General features: G+C 42.8%; 1 protein-coding gene across 5 annotated transcripts in view; it reads right to left on the bottom strand.

Annotated features, from left to right (window-relative positions):
• Positions 1 to 23394, bottom strand: part of ZNF638 (zinc finger protein 638) — a 47258-nt gene that overhangs the window by 8522 nt on the left and 15342 nt on the right. For 4 of the 5 annotated variants that reach the window (XM_088128815.1, XM_088128816.1, XM_088128813.1 and 1 more), the window contains 16 exons: positions 22419 to 22702; positions 20366 to 20682; positions 19497 to 19643; positions 15862 to 15993; positions 12520 to 12578; positions 12359 to 12411; positions 10435 to 11019; positions 9692 to 9741; positions 8278 to 8409; positions 7982 to 8107; positions 7487 to 7528; positions 6828 to 6968; positions 6297 to 6422; positions 5887 to 5936; positions 850 to 2200; positions 291 to 344 (listed from right to left, as the gene is read on the bottom strand). In XM_088128815.1, coding sequence (XP_087984941.1) covers positions 291 to 344; positions 850 to 2200; positions 5887 to 5936; positions 6297 to 6422; positions 6828 to 6968; positions 7487 to 7528; positions 7982 to 8107; positions 8278 to 8409; positions 9692 to 9741; positions 10435 to 11019; positions 12359 to 12411; positions 12520 to 12578; positions 15862 to 15993; positions 19497 to 19643; positions 20366 to 20682; positions 22419 to 22702 — 3649 coding nt within the window. The remainder of the gene's footprint in view (positions 1 to 290; positions 345 to 849; positions 2201 to 5886; positions 5937 to 6296; positions 6423 to 6827; positions 6969 to 7486; positions 7529 to 7981; positions 8108 to 8277; positions 8410 to 9691; positions 9742 to 10434; positions 11020 to 12358; positions 12412 to 12519; positions 12579 to 15861; positions 15994 to 19496; positions 19644 to 20365; positions 20683 to 22418; positions 22703 to 23394) is intronic. The other variant, XM_088128812.1, reaches the window with a different exon arrangement.

Genomic DNA, 23394 nt, shown 5'->3' with positions numbered 1-23394 from the left:
TTACAATAAAGTAGAGCTAGTATTTCTTGGCATGCTTCTTGTCTGGACTACCTCGTAAGGCTGATATCAATGTTGCAAGTTTGAAAGTACATTTCTCCCCCGTTGCCTTTACAGCCCAAGAAACTAGGGAGGGTCCCTTCCAAGACATTCGTCTTGCTCACGTTCCTTCTGCGGGCTCAGCTGCCGTTTACGCCACTGTTGCCCAGGCTGCGGCTCTTCCCCATCTCCCAAATCATTTCCACATACCACTGCACTGGGTTACGAGGAACTGTCGTAATTGGCTCACTTACCTCTTTGGGTTTTGGGTTGCTTTTAGAGCTTCTGGTATTTCTCCCAGTAGACCCCTGGGGAGCAGAAGTTGAAAGATGGTTAACCATCAAGACCACAGCCTTGTAAGCACAATTAATAAACACGTTAAAACTGAGGTGATATTCCTTACACACTATGCAAGTTGAGACCATGCCAATCGTTTTAAGACCCAAGTATTCAGCGCACCAATTGTTTTATGGGTAACTTATCTTACTTCAGGATTGAGTCTAAACAGAGCAGTCGGGATTCCACACAGGAAACAGCGCCTCGCAACAGGGATCTCAGGAACAGCCACAGGAAAAATGAACACTGCGTGTCCATTCAGAACTGCATCGCGAAGAACTGGCTCCTTCCTCCCATCCTTCAAATGCATCCACGTAAAGCTCTTTCAAACGTGCCTCCCTACAGAAACCGCGTGGTGCCAACCTGTTCGGTGGCGCCACTGAATGCATCTGCTTACAGGAAGGGGACGGGGACTTGTTTCAAGGTCTGGAAGAAGCGTCAAGGTTAGGGACCAGCCAGTGCTTTTGCCCTCCTCACCTTATTGCCGCTGCTGTCCCGCTTCAGGGTGGATGATCTACTCTCCTGCTCTCGGCTCTGCTTTGGACTCCCCTTAGTCTCCACCGGGGAGTCCTTGTCTTGCTGCGAGGAGCTCTTCCCACTGCCTAACACAACCACCACCACCGAACTCACGTTCAGCTTAGACTTGCCGCTATCTGGTATGTTTGACCGGCTGTTAGCTGGCCTTTGCTGACTCGTTTGTTTCGGCACCAGTGCCTTCTCGGCGGCCCCTTGGCTCCTGGTGACAGGCTTGCTGGCTGGCTTCTCCTCCTCTTTTCTTCGTGCTGAAGCTCTTGCCTTGGATACGTTTGAAGCCTTTGGGATAGTTTTGCTGGCAGAAGCGGCCTCTGTGCCGGCTACAGATTCTGCCTCCAGAGCGCTAGCTTTGCAGGATTCCCCAGCTTCGGTTTGTCCCAGTCCTTTATCCTGCTGTGTCTTTGGCACAATTTGCTCGGGATTCTGTGCCTTTGCATTCTCTTCTGGAGTCTCTGGTTTGATTTCTCCAGCACTTGATAAAGAAGACTCTTCAGGATGCTTCTCCACGGTGACCTCAGCCCTGGCCATCTGCAGCTGAGGCTTTTCTTTTACATTTTCCTTCATTTCCACCATTGCTGGCTCTGTTGCCACCTCCACACTTGGCTGAGTTGTGGTCAAGGGGCCCTCCAACTCTTCCTCCATCTTCATCTGAACTCTGGGAGCAGGTGTTTCTGCTAAGCCCAGAGTGGCTTCAGCACTATCTGCTTCTGGAGACATCAACCTGCTATCTGACAGAATATCAGTACTTGGCATTTCCTCCAGTGGAGCTTCTGTAGCCCCCAGCCTTAAGTCTGTAGCTGTGTCTTCTCCTTCCACGGCTGGGGCAGAGAGGGCTCCCGCGCTCTCTGTCGTTGAGACACTCTGCCACTCTTCTGCTTTCCCAGGAAGAGGAGCTAATTCTTCATTTGTCTCCTCTCCAGCAGATGGAGAGGCCTCTCTCAGCAATTCATTGTCAGATTTGTTTGTTTCTTTTTCTTCCTTTTCCAGAGTGGATGACAAAGCAAACGCTTCCTCAGGTTGCATTTCAGATGATTCAAAATCCTCGCTTGTAGCCGGAGTGCTTGGCCTAAAGTCTTCTTTTAACGCTTCAGAGTCCTCTTCCGAGTCTTCAGTCTTCAGTGACTTGGAAGCTACTTCACCTACCATCTTCTCTGTGTCTGAGGGTTCAGTATCTGTATCTGGAATAGCCTTTGAATTAGAACTGTGGTCTTCCTTGGCCTCAGTGGGCTTTGCGGGAGGAACGGCGGATGGGTGCACCACTCCTGATCCTTCGGGAATTGTTTTCAAGTCAGGGCTAAATGTATTTAAAAAAACAGAACAAATCAAGCTATGTTGAGAACTCCACAGTTATTAATTACCTCTCGATGCCAACGGCTGGGATTTCCTGAAGCATTATGGCTTAGTACTGGGAAATCTAACTTACCTACTAACCTCAATTTAATCTTAGGTGAAATGCTTCTTCTTAAGCTACTACTGTGGCAAGCAATCTGAAGGGGTTCTTTGAAGGAACTATTCACTACATGTATGCCCTGTTGACCCTGGAGCTCATAGGGTAACCTGAAGGTTAGATCTGAAGGCAGAAAAAATGTAAGTACACAGAGAACTTGTGCTCAGGTTGTGAATGAACTTATTTACATTGAGGACAGAAACTTTAATAGTTTATCCAGTAGGCTATCACTAAGGAACTGAAATGAACCAGGGCATATCCACAGGGAATGGAAATATCTACACGCAAAAACACACTCAAAGGGCTATGTCTGGAAAGTGACCCTTGAATGTATTCCAAGTGTCTAACAGCTCCCAAGGTAATCTAAATTATAAGACAATGTATGGGATAATATTGCACAGGACATTTTCAAAAATATAAGCAACTTCAACAACTCTGAGAATCTGTTTTGTTTATTCAATTTCTAACAGCATCCAGCCAAATGCCTTCCGGAAACTGATAAGGAGATCTTCCATTTTTTCTTTGGGACAATCACCTGTAGTGATCTGTGATTTCAAAGACCGTGTCTTTAAATCCAGCTTTGATTATTTAGGAAAGGGGGCTGGAGTGTCAGTATCACTACAGCAGAAGATGATAGAACACCAAATCTGGTATCTATACATTAATGGCAGGAATTGTCATTCGTGGGACCAGTACAAGAAACACAAAGCAGACAGAATAACAGACAATTGTGCAAAAAAACACTGTTGTCCTCAGAATCAATGGAAAAGAGAAGACGACACGTACTGATTGCAAACTCTATAGGCTTTTGTCAACATGAGAAGGTTTTCATAATCTTCTGCAAAAAAATTGCAGTGGGCAGAGCCCTGCCAAAGCAGGGCCAATTTTAGAAAAAAATATCCAGTCTCTAATAGGAGACTGCAAAACTGTGCTCCTTCAAATGAAGACTGGTTCCTCCAACAGTCAAGCATGAAAGGCCGGAGTGCCAGCCAGCAAAGAAGATGCCATTGTGAAAAAAGAAGGATGGAGTAAAGAGCAGAAGACAGGCTGACTCCATCCTGAACAAACTCACTTGAGACTGCAAAGCTGAACCCAAATCTCCCCAGGCTTTGGCTGGGACTCTTGAGCAGGGATCAACCATTCAATGCTGTTCATATTCTAGGCAGATGATTGAATCCTAGGGGATACCCTTCCCAACCTTATGAAGTATAATCGTACAGGTGGAAGGGGACTGCAATGTAGAGTTAACTATACAGTAATAGCAGTCATGCAAAAGCAGGTTTCTAAATTGAAGATTTCCAAGGTGAGTGTAGAATTCCCCCACTTTTTTTTTTGCTTTTCACCAATAAAATAAGTTACACTGTGTCTCTACACTGCTGGATCCCCAAATTCAGCCTCGCTTATGAAGTAAGAAGTTGTTCAAAGGCTATCCAATCTCCTTAACCAAGGAGGGTATTACTCATAAGCAACCTATCAAGAACATTTCAAATGATTTTCAAGGAATGTGGGAATTGAACTGAATTCATCTGGGAGTAGAAGAATGCTATTTTAGACAAGAAAAACAACTTGCTGGTTTGGATTCCTCGGAAATCCAAAGCATTTGATTAAGAATAACAAAACTAGAATTCGTAATCAAGAAAGACAATATGCTAAAGAAATATGAAAAATCAGGAGTAAATAAGCTGCAGGAACCTGACAAGTCCTCTTGATTTCAGGAAGCATTCAAGAGCTTACACGTATAAGACCTTATTCCGCAGTGGTGTCTGGCACTAAGGCAGCCACACGCGCTCCAGACTACTGAGGAACTGAAGGAAAGGGGCAATCCACACAGAGCCACGAAAGGCCAAGCTCTGGAAGCCAAACAGCAACATCCAACTTGTTCTCTGCTTGAAATTCAGTTCATCTTCAGTCATTTTAACCTGCTTTCCTTTGTGGGGAGGGAAGCAGCTTGCTAGAAACGTGTCCACAGAGGGGAAGGGGACAGAGAAAAATATTCAGACCAGCGGCCTGGTCACCTCACTGAGAAGATGACGTTTGCTCACATTTGCTTCGCTTGTTCGTAATTGCCGGCAAACGCTGGAAACGTTTTAAGATTTCGTCAAGCGTGCCTGATCGACTGCAAAGCCATAAATATGGTTCTCACTGGTTCCCAAAAATACTATAAAACAAGGCAATAGAAAAGTTAGCCTTCTTTCTGCATTCCACAGCTTCAAAGATTTTCTTGCTTTCATCTCTACCTTTGTGAGAAGCAGCCTTTACAAGTTAACGTAGAGGTTCTTCCATCGTAAACTGTGATGTCTGAAGAAATAGCTTAGAAAGTAACAGCTGTGTACCTATCAGCCATATTGTTCCCTCCCTTTGACAGAACAGGCAGAAATATGCATGAAGCTGTCTGTGAAGAGTCGCCCTAGAGCACAGCTCCCCCAGTTTAACCCAGAGATACAAATATTTCCTTCTGATGGAAAATATTGAGACCCATCTTTTACAGGCAAAGAGACAACAATACCCATGCTAGTGTCCTCCGTATGCAATGAGTAGAGACCATCAACAACTCAAGAGGCTGGATGTGTAGAAGTAAGTACTCTAAAAACAGTTTTTTATTAGTTGTAGTAAAATAGAATACACAAAACCTGCTTCAGGTCTACATCATTATGTAGTTCGCGAACACCACAGATATAATTTCAAATGTTCTGGTTGCCTAAAGTACATTTACTTTAAATGTATCTACAATATATATAGATAGGTAAATTATATCTATGTATCTAGAGTAATCTAGGGAAGAGGTGGTTTGCGGTACAAAAGCCATTTTGAGGGGGAAATATTCCTTTTTCATGTATTAAAAATATCCTTGTTCCCTTACTGATCTAGTTATAAATATATAAATAAGTCCAAATACAGTCATTTGAATTCTGTGTTATTTCTCCATGAAATGTAGTATTTCAACTCCTGATCGTAGTTTAGCACTCTGTTTACACACTTTAGATGGTTACAGCTATTTTCTGTTACCTACTGTGTTGCATTCAAATGGCTTGACAAATCACACATCCCAGGTCCCAACTCAACCAACTTGGAAAAATGAATTGCATAACAGAAGATGTGAAAAGGCACCGGGATTAAAAAGCACTGACATTCAAAAATATATGTCGAATACACAGAACAATATGTGGTGCTGTCACTTCTCAGTGCTCATCTGGGTCACAGAAACAAAAGACAACTGGTACGAATGAACTGAGCTACATCCATGCATTCAAATCCCATTTATTCTTTTAACCGCTGTAGCTTTATACCAAGTCACAGGATGGGGCAAAGGGAAGAGTGAAACGCACAGAGAATAAATTATTGAGTCAGTGTCAGTGACTGGTTCTGAAATGCCAGAATTCAAGGCTTACCACAAAAAGGAGAGATGAGAATTCCGTTTGCTGTATTCAATCATGATTTAAATCTCTCCCACCCCATCCCACCCCACCCACCCTCTCTCTCTCTCTCTCTCTCTCACACACACACACACACTTCAGATATCAATGAAAAAATACCTCTCGCTGCTTGGTTCTTGCTTTTTCACCTCTTTTCTTGTAACTTCAACCTGTTAAAAAAAAAGTTCCTTTTTTTATACACAAGAAACAATATAAATATGTAACTGCCCAAATGCAGAAGCTGGAAAATAATGGTATAGTTATCAAATTCTGTCTATAAATTCTTCAAACTGCATTCTGTTCTATCCCAATTTGAAACCCTGCCCAAACTGCAAATTTCCAGACAGCTGTTTCTCAATCATCCTTCACAAAAACAGTGAAGTGGGCAATGAAAAATTAACACCTGTACACCGAAACGTTAACACTGAAAATTACAAGAAAGCTCTGTATTCAGAGCAATCCTGAATACGCAGGGCTGCAAACTAGTCAGAAGAAAGGCAAAAGTTACCAAATAAATGAAGATCACTTACAGCTGAAGGTTCTATTTTTGGCGACCGTGAGATCGTCAACTGCGCCTCTCCCAAACTGTAAGGATACCTTTTTAAGAAGCGACACATAGATGTGGCCGACTCAGCACTATTCAACTGGAGAATTGCCTTCGAAATTAAAAAGTACAAAAAATCAACATGGAAGTATCTAATCTTGTAATAAAGACTGCATTTATCTAAAGGGAACCCTGAGCGCAAGAACTTCTTTTCAAAAGAGGCGCATTGAAGACGCTAACTTGGGGGGCGGATGGGGGGGCTCAGGCTCCTTTCCAGGGAACTCTGATACACAATGTCTCCCCATCAGCCCCCTGAAAGAAGCATTTTGTATGAGTCTGATGTTGTTCTTTAAAGACCAGTGCAGTTTTTCAACTCTTTAAAAGATTTTGAACCCCCACCCCGGCCAGGAATGTTCCTTGAAGCAAGCTGAGGACAGACAACAGTGGTTTATCAAGCTACGCTGTTCTGTAAGGGCTAGATCCGATATTGGGCTTTTGAACAGAAAGGAAGGATCACCTTGTTCTTATTTGTTATCACCATGTAATGATCCACTCGTCCAAAGCGAAGGCCGACGCAAAGTATTTCAAGTTCGGAGTACCCCGCGTCTGGCAAGTTCCCCAGATGCACAAACTGGGTGTGCAACATTTCCGTATTCACCTGAAGGAAAGGCAGGTATGTATATTGGGCTGCGGTTCCTTAATCAGGTTCAACTGACCCTCACATCTGAGGCTGGGGTGTTTCTTCTTCCTTTCACAGAGGGCAGCTCAGTTTGACAAACAGCCCAACCTACTTCCCACCTTCTTTGGCTGCGCATGGCTCTCCTGGAGTCTGCTCCTTCTTTCCACTCTCTTCTGTGATTAAGGCCATTACTGGTTATCATCAAAACTTTACTTCTGAAGTGACATCAAGACAGAAGACTCTCTACACTGCCCTGTCCACAATAATTTGGTATCACACTAATTTTCTACTGCCTATATTCTCAACATGCAGAATCAATTCTTGAACAATTGTATTTTCAATTGATACTTTTCAGAAACATCCATTCTTCACAGGATATTGACTATTTCATGATCCCCCAAAAAAATCTGCTTTGCTATTTTTTTTAACACCTTTCTCTATCTCAAGGGCCCAGAGTGAGTAACAACAACGCGCTAAGGAGCAACTCTGTTACTTACTTTTGGATTGACATCTTTAATCATCGCAATAAATATAGCTTCCTACAGAAGAAAGGGCCAAGAAAATTTAGCCAATTAGAGGATGTCCTTTACTGATTTACAAACCATCCCTTAATCACCCATCGTGTGCTGGCAATCTCCTTAATTTGTCAACCTTTTCCATCCCTCTTCAACACATTTCCCTTTCACCCATCTTCCAATTTTCCTTCCAATATGTTGCTCCCCAAGAGTACCACAATGCGCAACTGATGAAAGGAAGCTAGAAAGCCTTATGTGATAGTAAACACTAACATGAAGGCACCACTAAAGAACTGTATATTCTCAGGTTGTTGCAATTCACTAAACCTAATTACGTATTTGGGAGTAATAAGGGACTTTAGTAACAAAAAATCTGCTAGTTCTGCCTCCCCCAACCTAGTGTTCTATAAATATGTGGCTTCTGAGATCCCATTGCCCTCTTTTTGTTTAATTTATTCTTAGCAACCATTCACTAACCTCATTGAGATCCTTCAGCTCAGGTGCCAGAGTAATGCACAGCTGGTTCCTTTCCACCCACATCGGGAAGCAGGTATAAAATTTCACCATGGAATCTGCAGATTTGCGACTTATTTCTATGTATGCCTTTTTAAAAATAAGAAATTTTTATCAGTGGCCTGAAACCAAATGACCTCTTTCTTCCAAATGTTGGCACTGGGCAGAATAATTAGCCATTTTCAAACATTAATTAATTTAAAGAACAAATGAACGAATATATTTTTCTATTCAAATGCCCTAGGCAAATTGTTCAGTACCTTCTTATGTGAAGACACAATTAAAATATCTTTAACTTTCCCAAAGGGCTTGGTTAAGTTGGAAATCTCATCCAGGGTTAGCCCGGTCTCAGGGAGGCTGGAAATCACCACGACACACATCTCCTCTGCCTCCTGGAAAAACAGGAACTGCAGATCAGAACCTTTACTGGGAAAAATGAATATTCTCCTGCCATTTGCGCCTTCTCAATTTCCTGGCACCCATGAGGAACCACTGTGGATCTGTCCCCCTGGAAGACCAGCCTTCCTCCACCGGCACTGAGCAGGGCACAGGAGGGGCAAAAGAGCAACTTCTTTGGGGTGGTGCAAGGGAGCAGTGAGGTTTCTCTCTACTAGCAGTGGGAAAGCCGGGAGTGGAGGTAGGCAGAGTTCCCCTTCTCCTCCCCAGCCTTTCTCATCCCAGCAGTCAAAAATTTGAAATTTGGGAAATTCAGAAAAATAGTCCTCTTCTGGAATGAGACAACATTTAGGGAAAAAAAACTTGTACAGAGTATTAAAAGTTTTTAATGTGGAATATTTATGGCATTTTTAAAAATGACAATACCTGCACATACTAACGGGGTACAAATCGAATGTTGGTGGGTATCAAACTATATCCAACTCGTTTTTACTAAAATAACAACTCTCTCTCTAATCCACTATTTGTGAAATTCGCTGATGTGACACAGGGTGCAGCAACTTGCAACCTTCTCAATTTTTCTTCAAGTGAGATATTCCACCTTGGAGTTGGTGAAGCTATACTGTTTGTCTTGGAGTAGTCTACACCAAACTATGCCTTACTCTGCAAACTTCGTAAATACTTTAAATAAATAGCACAATTGTACAGTACGTTATAAATGATGCACTTTACATCAGCAAAACTATGGAAGCACTATGCACACGCAAGGTTTCCTATGATGTTAAGATTTTCTCCGTGGAGGGCCCTGCTTGTTTCCACTTATTATCAGTAAAAGGGATTCCTGCCTCCCTTCAGGGAAGGGAAGGTTGTGACCTGCTATCTCCTATGATCGGCCACCGTACAGAGCTGGGACAAAGTATGGAAGCCTTTTAGTTCACTGTTAAATGTAAAGAGACCCAGGACTACAAGGTAGTCAGAAATGAGAAAGAAACAAGGGAGTGAGACTCAGATTAGTTTAAGTTATACAGCTCATTCTGGAGACCCAGTATTAAAGTTAACATTAGAGAGACATACAGTTTCCCTCTGACAAAAGTGCAAGACTGCAACGCAGCAAGTGGACCAACTGCACTGCATATTAACTTCCTGTCCACAGGCAGTTCTATGCACGGCTGAAAATGTTTGCCTGGAGAGGATAATGGTTTGGCGGCAAGGAAGTAATGCCAGGGCTCCTTGATTCAGTGGGAGTTTCCAACTGTTTTGAAGAACAAGGAGGATTACCTTGAGGACAGATTCAGCTGCTTCAGGATTCTTAACAGCTTCTAACGTATCTGCATTTTTTAAAAAGAAAGGGAAAAAAAACTTAAACAATTCTCACTGGTTTAAGAGTTACTTGGGAGAGCCATCAAGAATCCAGATTCCTTGGGGTAGCGGGAGGGTGGAGCACCTGTCTGTCTCCTCTCCTCATTCTAGAAACGAGTGTTTCTCAGCCTCTTTAAGATGTGTGGACCTTCCCTTGCTGGCTGGGAAACTCTGGGAGTTGAAGCCCACATATCTTGAAGTGGCCGAGGTTGAAAACCACAGGCATAGACTGTCCTCCTATCTCTCCCCCTCAGCAAATCCTTTGCATGTCCACACACTCCACCACCACCCAGCCACTGCTCCCGAGGAGTGGTGCCCCAAACCTCATGCTATCTGTGCGCAAAGCTCAGCCCATTAGAATCTTCAGAGCCAGCTGCCTTCGGAGGCTTGTGCTTCTGCCAATACTGAAGGGGATTCCCCTTGCCGCTGGAGATGGAAACTCACAGCTGCATTTCTACCTAATGCTGCCCACACTGCCCTCCCCCCAACAAATGGGGACCCAGGAGGCAGGTATCCCAGCCATGCAGACCTAGACAACACTGTCTGCAGAGGGGGGCAGGGAGAGCAGCAGATTCTAGAGCTTTGGAGGACCACGCTAAGAAAGCTGGAGAGCTACATCCATCCCTGGCTTAGTGATCTGCCCGCACCTGACGTAAGGATACCTGGTGGGTCTGCTGGGTTGCTTGACTCCTTAGCCTTAGATTCTCCAGCCTGGCTAGGTTCCACAGCATTCTGGCTTTTAAGAGATTCCTTGGATTCTGCCACCTTCTTAGCCTTAAGAGGTTCTTTGGCTTCAGAGTCCCCCATTTTGTTGGGTTCTATGAACTTCTTGGACTTCAGAGATTCCTTGGTCTTGGATTCGCCAACTTTCTTATGTTCTGTGACCTTCTTGGACTTTAGAGATTCTTTGGCCTTGGAATCTGTCACCTTCTTGGCCTTTGAAGGTTCCTTTGCTTTGGGTTCTCCAATTTTCTTGCTCTTTATACATTCTTTGTCCTTGGATTCTACAGCCTTCTTGGTCTTTAGAGGCTCTTTTACCTTGGAGTCTACAGGTTTGGGGGATTCTGTGACCTTTTTCGCCTTTAGAGGATTTTTTGCCTCTTCAGATGATGTGGTATCTGCAGTATCATTTTGTTTTATGGCTGTTGCTCCAGTCTTCTTGGCATCCATATTTTTTTTGGGTTTTACAGCTACCTTGGACTCCCCACCCTTTTGAGTTTTTCCGAGCCTCTTGGTATCAGTTTTTGCTGTGGTCAGATAAAGCATTTGTTTTTATGGTTACAAAGATTTCTTGGAGCAATACCATTAAATCAGTGTTTTTCAAACTTGGCAAGTTTAAGATCTGTGGACTGGAGAATTCTGGGAGCTGAAGTCCACACATCTTAAAGTTGCCAAGTTTGAAAAACACTGCATTAAATCCATCAATGAACCATGGTCAGGTAAGATTAAAATATCCACCATAAAAATATAATATGGGATACTTCAAAACTGTGACCATTGATACTTCCTTTCATCTCACTAATAACTAACTATAGTTTGCACTAAAAATATTAAAACACGAACGGAAAACCCATCAGAGCTGTTCTACAAACAACCCTAAGCATGGACTGTCCATATGTCTCTACTGAGCTGGAAATATCACTCTTAAAATGAAGGCTCAGGGGCCAGGGGTTGATCTTGGCTATGCACACAACCATGCTCAGTCTTAGAATATGCACCTCTACTAAGGGCGGGGGGCACTTTACAACAATCTGAAAAAGTGCTGCAGACCTCAAGTAAGCACCCTCCGCTAATTAAATCCAGTTTTCACATGAGCCTGAAAAAAGTTGTGGCTGTTTTAAAGAGCTGACTCTGATACTCCAGCTCAAAGTAGCAGCACCCATTTTCTGGTGCACAAGGAAGCCTGAGAAAAAGCGGGCTGCTCTCATGGGGTCCGAAGCCCTTCTTCGGAATCTTCAAAGAGCACCAGCCCCAACGCCTGCCTTATGGCGATCACGCTGGACCGCTGCGATCTGCTCCCCACTTGCCTTTGGAGAGTGCTGAGAAATCAAACTGCCGCTAAATGGGTTTCCTCTGTTTAATGGGCACCCCTTCCCCCTTTAGTCTGATTAAGTGAGGGTTTGCTACATAAATGTTTTAAAACAAATAATGTTAGGCATGTCTGAATCCAGTCACTGACTGACTATGTGCCATCAAGTTGGGGCTGACTTTTAGTGACCACATGGACAGATTTTCTTCAGGACAATCCATTCATACCAACAACAAAATAATCAAAAAGTGAGCAAAATGAGCTTCAATTCTGCAAATTTCAGCTACTCTGTATTTCTCCGAAAAGTATATCCCCCAACAATAACTGTATAAATCACCACTCTGCAGGATCTGCCCTCCCGCAAGAACAGCTCCTCCCCCATCTCTATGCAGCCACCTGCTTCTTCAGCACATTCCCATCCAGCAGCCCAAGTCACCAGACTGTTTGGTGTGGGTTTAAAAAAAATATCAGATATATTTCTCTAATTTGGGGTTGAAAATTCAGGAAAACACACGCAGGCACAAACACACAGAACATCTAGAAAATGAAGAACTTACAGGCAGAAGGCATAGGAGAAATCATTTTTACCACAGATGCAATTTGCTCTTTCCTAAAGAGAAAAAAATAACAGTTGAATTCATTTCCATTCACCCTCCTAGGAGCATACGTCAAAAAGCTGATATATCATTTGAGAGTCCAGAGTAGCTAATTGTCTTACTTCATATTCATGGGAGAATCCTTGACATTCTGTGCAACCTTCTTCTCATTTCCTTTGCTCTGAAAATAAAAGGAAGTAATTTTTATGCTCTGCAAAACAATACGCCAGATTGTTTTGTATTTAATAATACAGTATTTGGGGAATACGCCCTTTACTTCTGTCAAAATAAAACAAAAACAAGTATCTCACCCATTCATTATTCTGTAGGAAATCAAAGAGCAACCCTTGGATTTCTGACAGCTAAGCCAATCAAAGCATCTCTATACAATACTAAGCTGTAATCCAGTAACACTGTATGATGTTTATCCTGACGTGGGATCTGGTATCTCTGGTTCCCTGCCCACCCCCCTTCCAATCAGGTATCAGAAACCAAGAATGAACATGCTTACAAATTCTGGTTTGTTCAGAATAACGTAAGCCAGAATTCTTGGTCCACCTGATTTAATACACAGACATTGAGTGCAGCCATCTGGAGATATTATGCTTGTGCCTGCCAGTTTTAAATACCCACAAACCAAAGAGCCAGTTTTGATTTTAGTCCAGCTGAAGGAGCCGCCTGAAAACCCTGAGCAAGTGGGAAATGCACAAAGCTTACAGTAATACAGATAGGATGTGAGCAATGTGACCAGAGTAAAAGGAGCAGCAGTTACATGCCTGGAAGGTGAACTATAAAAATTTTGTGTTTTTTTAATGTTAGACTCTGAAAAGTCAAAGAGGAACTAGGGCGTGCCCAAGCAAGATTTCAAAAAGTTCATTCTTGGCACCATCAGGTAAAGTTTACAACTGTATGACGGAGGGACATACAGTCAGGTCCAGAAATATTGGGACATCGACACAATTCTAACATCTTTGGCTCTATACACCACCACAATGGATTTGGAATGAAACAAACACAATGTGCGTTAACTGCAGACTGTCAGCTTTAATTTGAGGGTATGTACATCCAACTCAGGTGAACGGTGTAGGAATTGCAACAGTTTGCATATGTGCCTCCCACTTGTTAAGGGACCAAAAGTAATGGGACAGAATAATAATCATACATCAAACTTTCCCTTTTTAATACTTGGTTGCAAATCCGTTGCAGTCAATCACAGCCTGAAGTCTGGAACGCATAGACATCACCAGACGCTGGCTTTCATCCCTGGTGATGCTCTGCCAGGCCTCTACTGCAACTGTCTTCAGTTCCTGCTTGTTCTTGGGGCATTTTCCCTTCAGTTTTGTCTTCAGCAAGTGAAATGCATGCTCAATGGGATTCAGGTCAGCTGATTGACTTGGCCATTGCATAACATTCCACTTCTGTCCCTTCAAAAACTCTTTGGTTGCTTTTGCAGTATGCTTTGGGTCATTGTCCATCTGTACTGTGAAGCGCCGTCCAATGAGTTCTGCAGCATTTGGCTGAATGTGAGCAGATAATATTGCCCGAAACACTGCAGAATTCATCCTGCTGCTTTTGTCAGCAGTCACATCATCAATAAATACAAGAGAACCAGTTCCATTGGCAGCCATACATGCCCACGCCATGACACTACCACCACCATGCTTCACTGATGAGGTGGTATGCTTAGGATCATGAGCAGTTCCTTTCCTTCTCCATACTCTTCCCATCACTCTGGTACAAGTTGATCTTGGTCTCATCTGTCCATAGGATGCTGTTCCAGAACTGTGAAGGCTTTTTTAGATGTCGTTTGGCAAACTCTAATCTGGCCTTCCTGTTTTTGAGGCTCACCAATGGTTTACATCTTGTGATGAACCCTCTGTATTCACTCTGGTGAAGTCTTCTTTTGATTGTTGACTTTGACACACATACACCTACCTCCTGGAGGGTGTTCTTGATCTGGCCAACTGTTGTGAAGGGTGTTTTCTTCACCAGGGAACAAATTCTTCGGTCATCCACCACAGTTGTTTTCCGTTGTCTTCTGGGTCTTTTGGTGTTGCTGAGCTCACCGGTGCGTTCCTTCTTTTTAAAAATGTTCCAAACAGTTGTTTTGGCCACGCCTAATGTTCTTGCTATCTCTCTGATGGGTTTGTTTTGTTTCTTCAGCCTAATGATGGCTTGCTTCACTGATAGTGACAGCTCTTTGGATCTCATCTTGAGAGTTGACAGCAACAGATTCCAAATGCAAATAGCACACTTGAAATGAACTCTGGGCCTTTTATCTGCACATTGTAATTGGGGTACTGAGGGGATATCACACACCTGGCCATGGAACAGCTGAGAAGCCAATTGTCCCATTACTTTTGGTCCCTTAACAAGTGGGAGGCACATATGCAAACTGTTGCAATTCCTACACCGTTCACCTGAGTTGGATGTACATACCCTCAAATTAAAGCTGACAGTCTGCAGTTAACGCACATTGTGTTTGTTTCATTCCAAATCCATTGTGGTGGTGTATAGAGCCAAAGATGTTAGAATTGTGTCGATGTCCCAATATTTCTGGACCTGACTGTATGTGGGTCATAAACTGTGCTTAGAGAGGGCAACACGTTGGTAGATTTAAAATGAGAAAGATTAGCAAACTTCCCTGGAACCAAATGTACAATGAAATTTTTGAAAAAGCAAAACAATTGCTTGGATTGCAGTAATTGGAGGAATTATGAAATCTGGAGGCACATGCGGATTTGCATACTGGGGGCAAATTTCCTGGATCTGGCTTTGACAATAAGGCCAAGGGAATCCTTCTAGAATTCACGGCTATATCACTACAACGGAAGATTTGCCAACAGTCGCTGCTCACAGATACGTCATCTGACCACCATTACCTAAATTCTCATCTCCTAGTTAATTATTGCAATGTGTGGTATGTGCAGCTCTCTCTGAAACCTGTTGGGAACTTCCATTAAGTAAAGAATACAGCCATCCTCAGATCAGCCCAGTTTCGAAACAGTTTCAGTGGCTGCTGGTTCACTCCCAGGAGGCTGACACCTATCAAGAGTCCAGACTCCCACAACCCCCAGCCAGCACTTCAGGTCGTCTGCTGAAGCCCTTTCCCACCTGCCTCTTCCCTCCTCTGGTGTTAACCACAGAGAATGCTATTGGGTCATGATGCCGTGCTGGCTTTCAGGGGTTCTCCAGATGTTGCCACACTTGGAAGGTTGGCGGGAGTTGTAAGTCAGCAACATTTGGAGTGCCCCATGGTCCCTTTCCTGCTTTAGACAGAAACATTTTAATTGCTCAGGCATTTAATATGTTGTTAATTGCCACGGGTATGTTTTAATACAACTGTTATTCTGGCCTGTCCAAATTGCCTTGTTTTTAAAGCAGAACTAAAGACAACGTAGAAATGTTTTGAACAACGAAACATATCCACAAACCCTTCTCTTTCACAACAGGTTTCTGCTTACCTGACTGCAAGCAGCTTTGGGTTTTTCCGCTACACTTATTTTCACGCGCTTGCCATTAACAAGAACAGGAACTGTTTCGCTGTATTTGACAGCTGCTATTACGGCTTCCTTATAGTTCATTTCAAGGTAAGCCTAAAGAAAAGAGAATGTTTCTTATGTAAGATCTTGCTGATACTTTATTCCAGCCACATACCAGCTTTCTATTCAAACATCCAACAGAAATGATTAACAATAATTAAAATGCAGTATGCAAACATTAAAGACAAATCAAAATCAGTATTATTTATCCTTAAACTTATATCATTTACAGAGGTTGCTCAGCAATTTGTGACAAAACACTGAAGGAGAATTTGGGGAGTCAAGTTAAAAGAAACATAAAATAAATAAAATATAAAACTAGTATTGAAGATATTAAAACTATAACAAGAACAACTAAAAAGAGTAACAATCAGCAATTAAATGTCTGTTTTACAAGGTTATTTTAAGGCTTTTTACAAAGCCAGTGGGTGGGGGGGGGTCATCTCCCAGGTCAGCTCAGTGAAGAGAGCCTTCTGTAACAGGAAGTGTCACTTTTAGATATCTTATTTAAGCCCACAACTGCCTAACGGGACAACATTTCCAGGAAAGGAATAGGAAACTGGTTTTCCAATCCCTCATTATGTATTCTCACCAAGTGTGACTGTTTTGCTCAGTCCATATAAATCACCCCAAGAGCTCTACTGTAGTCTAAAGAACGGATACTGGACACACACGCAGCAAAGAAAAAGGGTAGGTTCTGTGAATGTCCACGTCTGACCACCTAAAGAACAACAGTTACAGCTAAGCAATCTATGCCTTCTCCATCTTACAAAGAAGCGTCACATGAAAACCCTGATTGATCAAAACCGTGATGGGTGGTGGGTGTCATTACCGAAGGGCCCATCTGGTGATGACCATGGCATATGGAAGACTGCAACTTGGAAGGTAAGAGGAGCACAGGGTAAGGAACAAGAATTAACAAATGAAATAGCAGAAAGTAATAGAAAGGAGAGGCCTATAGGTCTGAATTAAAGTGGTGTGATCATAGGAGGAGCTGAATCTTGATGCCATTTAGGGAGTCTATATAAAAGTAGAAACATGCAGGTTGGCAATAGCTGTCCATCCTGCTCTTGTGAATAGAGACAGTGGGAGAACCAGAAGAAAAACTGTGCAACAATTCTGAAAGAACACAATCCAGGGGGGGAAAACATGAGACAACATGAATGGATGGGTGGGAAGGAGATGAGAGAACAGATAAGGAAGGGCTGAAGCATTCAGGGACCCAAAAATGAATGGGAATGGTGAAAGGTGAGTATCTTCACAGAAAAAAGTACGTAGTTTCAAATACGCAAGCATAAATCTATTCATGGGTACACACAGCAGATGTGTGAATCTAAAAGCAGGGCTGATTTTATTGTTTATTGAAAGACTGAGTGAATTAGTAAAAGATAAAATCATACAGTGATGCAATAATGATGAGAGGTTCAGAATTCAGGACAGACTACTTTTTGGTAGTGCCAAGACGGATCTTGGGAATTAGCAGATACAGGAGAAGTATGAGAAAACAGATGAATCTCCCAACAGAACAAATGGAAAGCGGAAGTAAGAAGAGAGTATGAAAACTGAAAATGATGATGCTATACAGCATACCAGTAATGTGTGGAATTATGCTATTGAGAAGTATGAAAAGGGTGCTTGGTGAAATGATGAAATGAAGGAGCTGCAGATGAGAAATATGTGCCTAAAAGAAAGATTATTGCAAAAAATGAGGATCAAAGTTACTGAAAAGTGTCAAGACATAAAGCAAATTACAAAAGATGTAGTCAAAGACAGCAAAGTACAGTGAAGATCAAAAGAGGCAGAGAAATCCAAAGCAATTTTGCTGGGAATTTTAAAAAAAAAGACAGAAAGAAACGGTTTTGGAAGTGGAAGAAAAGGCTAGACAAATGCCTCCAGCAGAGTGAATGGAATTAAAATTAAAACTGATGAAATGATTTGGGGTGATCTGTATGGGAATAATAGTGATATATCAAAGAGTGACATTGAAATGAATGCTAATGTCCAAGAAAAAAAGATTAAAAGGATGTCGTAAATGCTGGGAAAATGTTAAAAAATAGTAAAGTTGCAGAGAAGTGTTAAAACATGGATGTGGTTTGCTTATGGAGTGGCTATTCAACTTAACGTGTGTGCCTGGCAACTGGAAAAACGCTACACAAAGTTCCCCCACGCAAAAAGAAAGGTGGCGAGAGGGAATGCAGAATCACACAATTGTAGCTGAAAGGGTTCAAGAGGTGACAATGAGAGAGGCTGGGAAGTGAATGTGGCTGTACACTGAGCAGGAGATGAGCGGGTCACTGAGAAATGTGTGAAATGTGAGAAAAAACATGTTGCATACTTGTTAGATTAGAGAAAGCACAGAATAAATAGGTTTGAATTATGGAATGTTTTGTGTGAGTATGTAGTTGAAGGTGGGTGGCTGAATACATTAAGAGCAAGATAGGATGGAAGTAAAGGATGTGTGATGTTCCTTTAGTTGTTTGAAGTATTCATGGATACGCATAAAAAAATGCTTCTGATTATTGTAGAAGTGCTTTGGCTGGAGACATTAATGGGTAGGTGCTGCACTACTGCCTGAGAATTCAAGTGATCTGCAGGAAACATCAGATTTTATGACACAATCAGGTGTGCAGATTTGTAAATTAACGCATTGAAGACCGAAGACAGAGAAAATGAAACAATAATTGCAACTTATACATGAATGGCAAAAAACTAGAGCAAATAAATATGTGTGGCTAAGTATAACGTTTCCTCAAGAAAATGGAGAAAAAAATTAGATGTGCAAATATGAGTAGAAAGATAGTGGGCAGTAGGTAGTCTGTTGAGAGGAATGAATGAATGAATGATGGCTGTGTATAAGAACCTGCTTCTGCCCATGATATAACATGGAGATGAGAGTTGGTTATGTCTGGAGAAAAATAAAAATAAGTTGAGTGCGGTAGGAATAGGCCATTTAAGAAATGTGTGTGAGAGAGGATCAAGAATGAAAGAGTGCTGAAGAAATGTGGATTAAATACAAACGTGAATGACCGTACAGAATAAATATACTGAGGAAGTTCAAGTCATACAGACCAAATGATGGAAACCAAATATATTTGCAAATAACAAATATATGAAGGAAGATGAAGGCTGAGAAAATGGTGACTGGATGGAGCTCATGAGATCTTTACAAGGAGAGGTAAGAAGGTTAAAGAACAAAGGGAGTATATGCCACAGTGGGTGGATACGGTGAAAACAAGGGTGGCTTGTAAGGACACAGACATTTAGTAAATGGGGTTGGCATAAACTAGAATTAGCTGTATTTTCTGTCTTTTTCTTGCTTCATTATCTTCTTCTTCTTTTTTTTGCTTTTTCTTACCTCTTTTTTCCTCTTTACATAACACTGCCTACCCTGAGAGTGAGTAGCCTATTGGCTACGTATGTATGCAACAAACAGAAACCTAACCTTTTCCTGCGGTGTTGCAAGCCATTCAAACATACCCACTCTAATGTAACTTTGCCAAAAAAAAAAAGTGTATTTTACCGAAATAAACATATTAAAAATTTGAGAAGCTGCTTACCTCATTCCTACAACGATCAACTAGGATGTCACTAACTTTTCCAAAAGGCTGAACTATTTTCTTAATGTCATGGTCTGTAAAACCATCATCTGGTAAATCAGATATTTGAAGAACAGTCCCCAAACTCCTGGATTTACTTGTCCAAAACTGCAAATGATTTTTTTTAAAAGCAAATTTTAAATGATTTCTCACATTTGCTCTCTCATATATAAATACCAACACACACAATAAAAAAAAGCTAATAGGATACAGCTAACTTAAAAGAGACGAATAGCAGGGCAACAATGGCTAAAATCTACTAAGCACCTCCCTTAAAATCCACTAAAAGAGCCTCAGACAATGTTTATATAATTACATTCCCATCTCCAAGACTTTACACAATTGAACAGTCGGACGGCAGTAACAGGTTTTTCAAGATGAAGTGATGCCCCTTGCACACCGAGTCAGCATAACTGTTAACGGATCAGGCCCTTTGGGCAAGGAGCAGATTCAATAAACTCTTGCCCCACCCATGGGGCCCCCTAGAGCCCCTCCAAGAGCTGTCAGCAAATTGCAATTTCTAACGTGGAAGAAGAGGGAAATTATTACATATGTGATGAGTCATCCTATTAGCAATATTGAGTGAATTTATTTTCATTTCAATTTAAAGTCAATCAAATCTAATCTGATTCTATCTGGTCCCACCGAAACTCACAGCTTGCCATTAATCAAGACTGGCCCCCAGCCCAGCAAAAGCTGTCAAATGGGGCTCTAGTTATGGAAGTCTAACTCCCCCAAGCACTTCTCTAGGGAAACACACATCCCTGAACAGACAGCCACAATCACTATCACATTAAGACTAAACATCAAACAAAATGCAGATAACCTACCTTACTGAAAAGAACGTCTGTTTCGTTTACTGGTGCTCCCGTAGGCAGTTTCTTACATTTTCCCTCAGCTATGATTCCTTCTTTGTTGGACCCATCAGCAGCCTCAGGGACCTTAGTTTTATTTTCAGACGAGGTGTAACGGGAAAGTCCTTCTCTCTTGTATGGCTTTGGTGGAATCGTAGGATTCCCGGTCTTCACGTCTCCAAAGTCAGGTGATGTCCTCCTTGCTCCTGAAAACCCCTGGTTGAACGCTTGTTTATGAAAATGTTCAACAAAGCGAGGTCCCAAATATTTCACGACCACTTCCAAGGCCTTATCTGGGGGAAGAAAAGAAAGCACAACGCTTTTAAATGGATTCACTGGTCTTGGTCATTTTAAATACCAGGATACCTCATCTCAGACAAAGCAAGTGGTCCCCCAAATTAAAACAATACATTAAATACTATTTTAATTTTTAGTAACAAAAAGACAAACACATAAAATAGTAGAAAAAGTAATCTATTACTAAATCATTACTTGGCTTTAAAACACTGAGGAAAACACAAACGTTTTTGGAATGAACATAAACTGTACTAAAGACAGTGCAGGCTGGGCGGGGGGCAGAGCTGCAGATCACCACGCTCCGACACACCAGCCATGTATAATGATAACATGAGACAGAGGCTTGTACACCGAAACATAAGACGAGCAACGTAGTAGATGCAACCCAGTGCAGTGAGGAGTGTTCAGAGCTCTACACTGGAGAAACCAAACAGCCTTTACACAAGAGTATCAAGCCAAAAGAAAAGAAGTCCAGATGCCATGACTCAACTTCCAGATAACTCCAGATGTTAAACATGAATTTTGTTTGACTCTGAAGTTTTAGGAATGCTCAAAGGGCCACTACAGTATTTGGATGGTGACACAGCAGTCTATACCTAAGTGAAAAGGTTGAGAAATCCTTCCCAAGGAAGAGGCTACGCTACAAAGAACAATAAAGATTTCCAGCTTTCAAGTTAATGGAGAAAGCTGAAGAGCAGTTCTTTCCTATGAAAGGAGCCAACATCAAGTGTTAAAGCACCCTGTGGGCTAGGCTGTCCCTTGGCTGTATGCACCATAGTTGCACCAACCCTGGAACATCTATGCCTTGAGGTTCGTTTGTTTTCATTTATTTAATCAAGTTATATGGCCACCCACTCTCCAAAGTGCTTCTGGCCAGCTAACAAGACATGACAAACAATAATCAATAAAAATAGTAAAATTAAGAACAAACAGGCAACCCAACTGTGAAACCACACCATACCATCTCCCAAGAGAGGCACATCTAACATCCCAGCCTGAAAAAAGGTCTTTAGTGCCTTACGAAAGGTTAGCAGGATCAGGACCAATTGAATCTAGTGTGGGGGAATCATTCCAGACAGAGAGTGGTCACTGCCCCCCAGGAAAGGCGCGCTTCCTAGGTCCAGTCAGATGTCACTGGGAAGGGCCTGGAACGTGCCCAGACTGGAAAAGTGTGTGGGAAGGGATGAGGCACCTGGGGACAGGCAGTCCCGCAAGTAACTCAGCCCTATGCCACGCAGCGCTTTACACATGATCACTAGCTCTTTGCGTTGCGCCCAGCAGCCTACCGGGAACTGGTGCAGCTCATGAAGCAGTGGGTACTCCATGCCACTACATCCTGGACTCACTGCAGCTTCCAGGTGGTCTTCAAGAGAAGCTCCACATTACTTACTGCAGCTTATTGCAGTAAGCCAAGGGAGGTGACTAAGACAAAAGTAACTGTGTTTCCCCCTTTGCCCATATCCAAACCGTTAGTAAAGCTTTTGGGCACTCCAAATTATTGTGTGTCCACTTCCACTTACTCTGTTTTTAGTATACAAAGTGTTTTTTTAAATACATACTCTAAAAAGTTGCAATGAAAATAACTGCCTAAAAAGGCCAGCAAGTAAATCAGTGCCATTTTCCACTCCAGCGAGTTTACCCAATTACTTTCTCTCTCTTAAAATGAGCACTGCCTTTAGCCAAAGTTAAAATGGGATAGATCTGGCTGCCCGAAAGCAAGCACCTATCTTACCTGGAGATCTAATCAGCCTTCTGGACCCCCTCTCTCTGCTGGAAGATCTTCGAAACCATGAACTGGAGTTATGGGGTCGCCATGGAGACCTTGACCTGTGTCTGAGATTAGACAGTTGTCTTGGACTTCGACTCCTTTGCCTGCTTGATCTGTGCCTGGGACTCCTGGATCGTGACCGGGTTCGACGTCTGGCATGCCCAGAACTGGAACGTCTTGACCGCTTGGGGCTAATGCTGGCAGAACGCCGCCTGAGTGTATTGTTTTCATTTCTGTCACCCTCACGTCTATGGACAAAGACGACAGAAAAAATATATACGTTACCTAATGGTTTTGGTTCAACGTGAAACTACCTTAATACAGATAGCCCTCACTTAACATCCATTTGTTCAGCAACCGTTTGAAATTACAATGGTGCTGAACGAAAGGACTTACAACCGGTCCTTGAAGTTCCAGCTGTTGCAGCAACCCTGCAGTCACGTAAACAAAATTAGGGCCCACCCGCATTTACGACCACCTTCTGGCCACCCACCTACCCACTGCTGCCAGCTGCCCCCGCCACCCAGCCCTGCCCGCCACACCGCCCACCACATTGTGCGCCACTACTGTACCAGCCGGGGCCTTCTTCACACTGCCTTCTTTCACACTGGTGCCACCAGGGCTTCTCCTGTGCCCAGCCAGGGCCTCCATTTTTCGAGGCAAGCGTGTGAAAGAAGGCCTCAGATGCACCAGCACAGAAGAGGGACCCTCCTAGTCAGGTCCTTCTTTCACAAAAGAAGGGCCTGGCTGGGGCATGAGAAAGGCCCCAGCAGCACCAGTGCAAAGGAAGGCAGGGTGCAGAAGGTCCCGGCCAGTACAGTAGTGGCACGCGGGGCGGCAGTGGGCAGGGCTGGGCAGCAGGGGCAGCTGGCAGCTGGGCGGCCAAAAGGGCAGAGATGGGGAGGGAACAGGCAGCTGGGGGAGTTGAAGGGGAGGCAGT

The sequence above is a fragment of the Python bivittatus genome, unplaced genomic scaffold (genome assembly GCF_059951505.1).
Source record: "Python bivittatus isolate LINGU-HERP-01145 unplaced genomic scaffold, Pbiv_v1 ctg000740_np1212, whole genome shotgun sequence".
Taxonomy (NCBI): Eukaryota; Metazoa; Chordata; class Lepidosauria; order Squamata; family Pythonidae; genus Python; species Python bivittatus.
The sequence above is the reverse complement of the archived record's forward strand: the minus strand, read 5'-3'. Positions and strand labels throughout refer to the sequence as shown.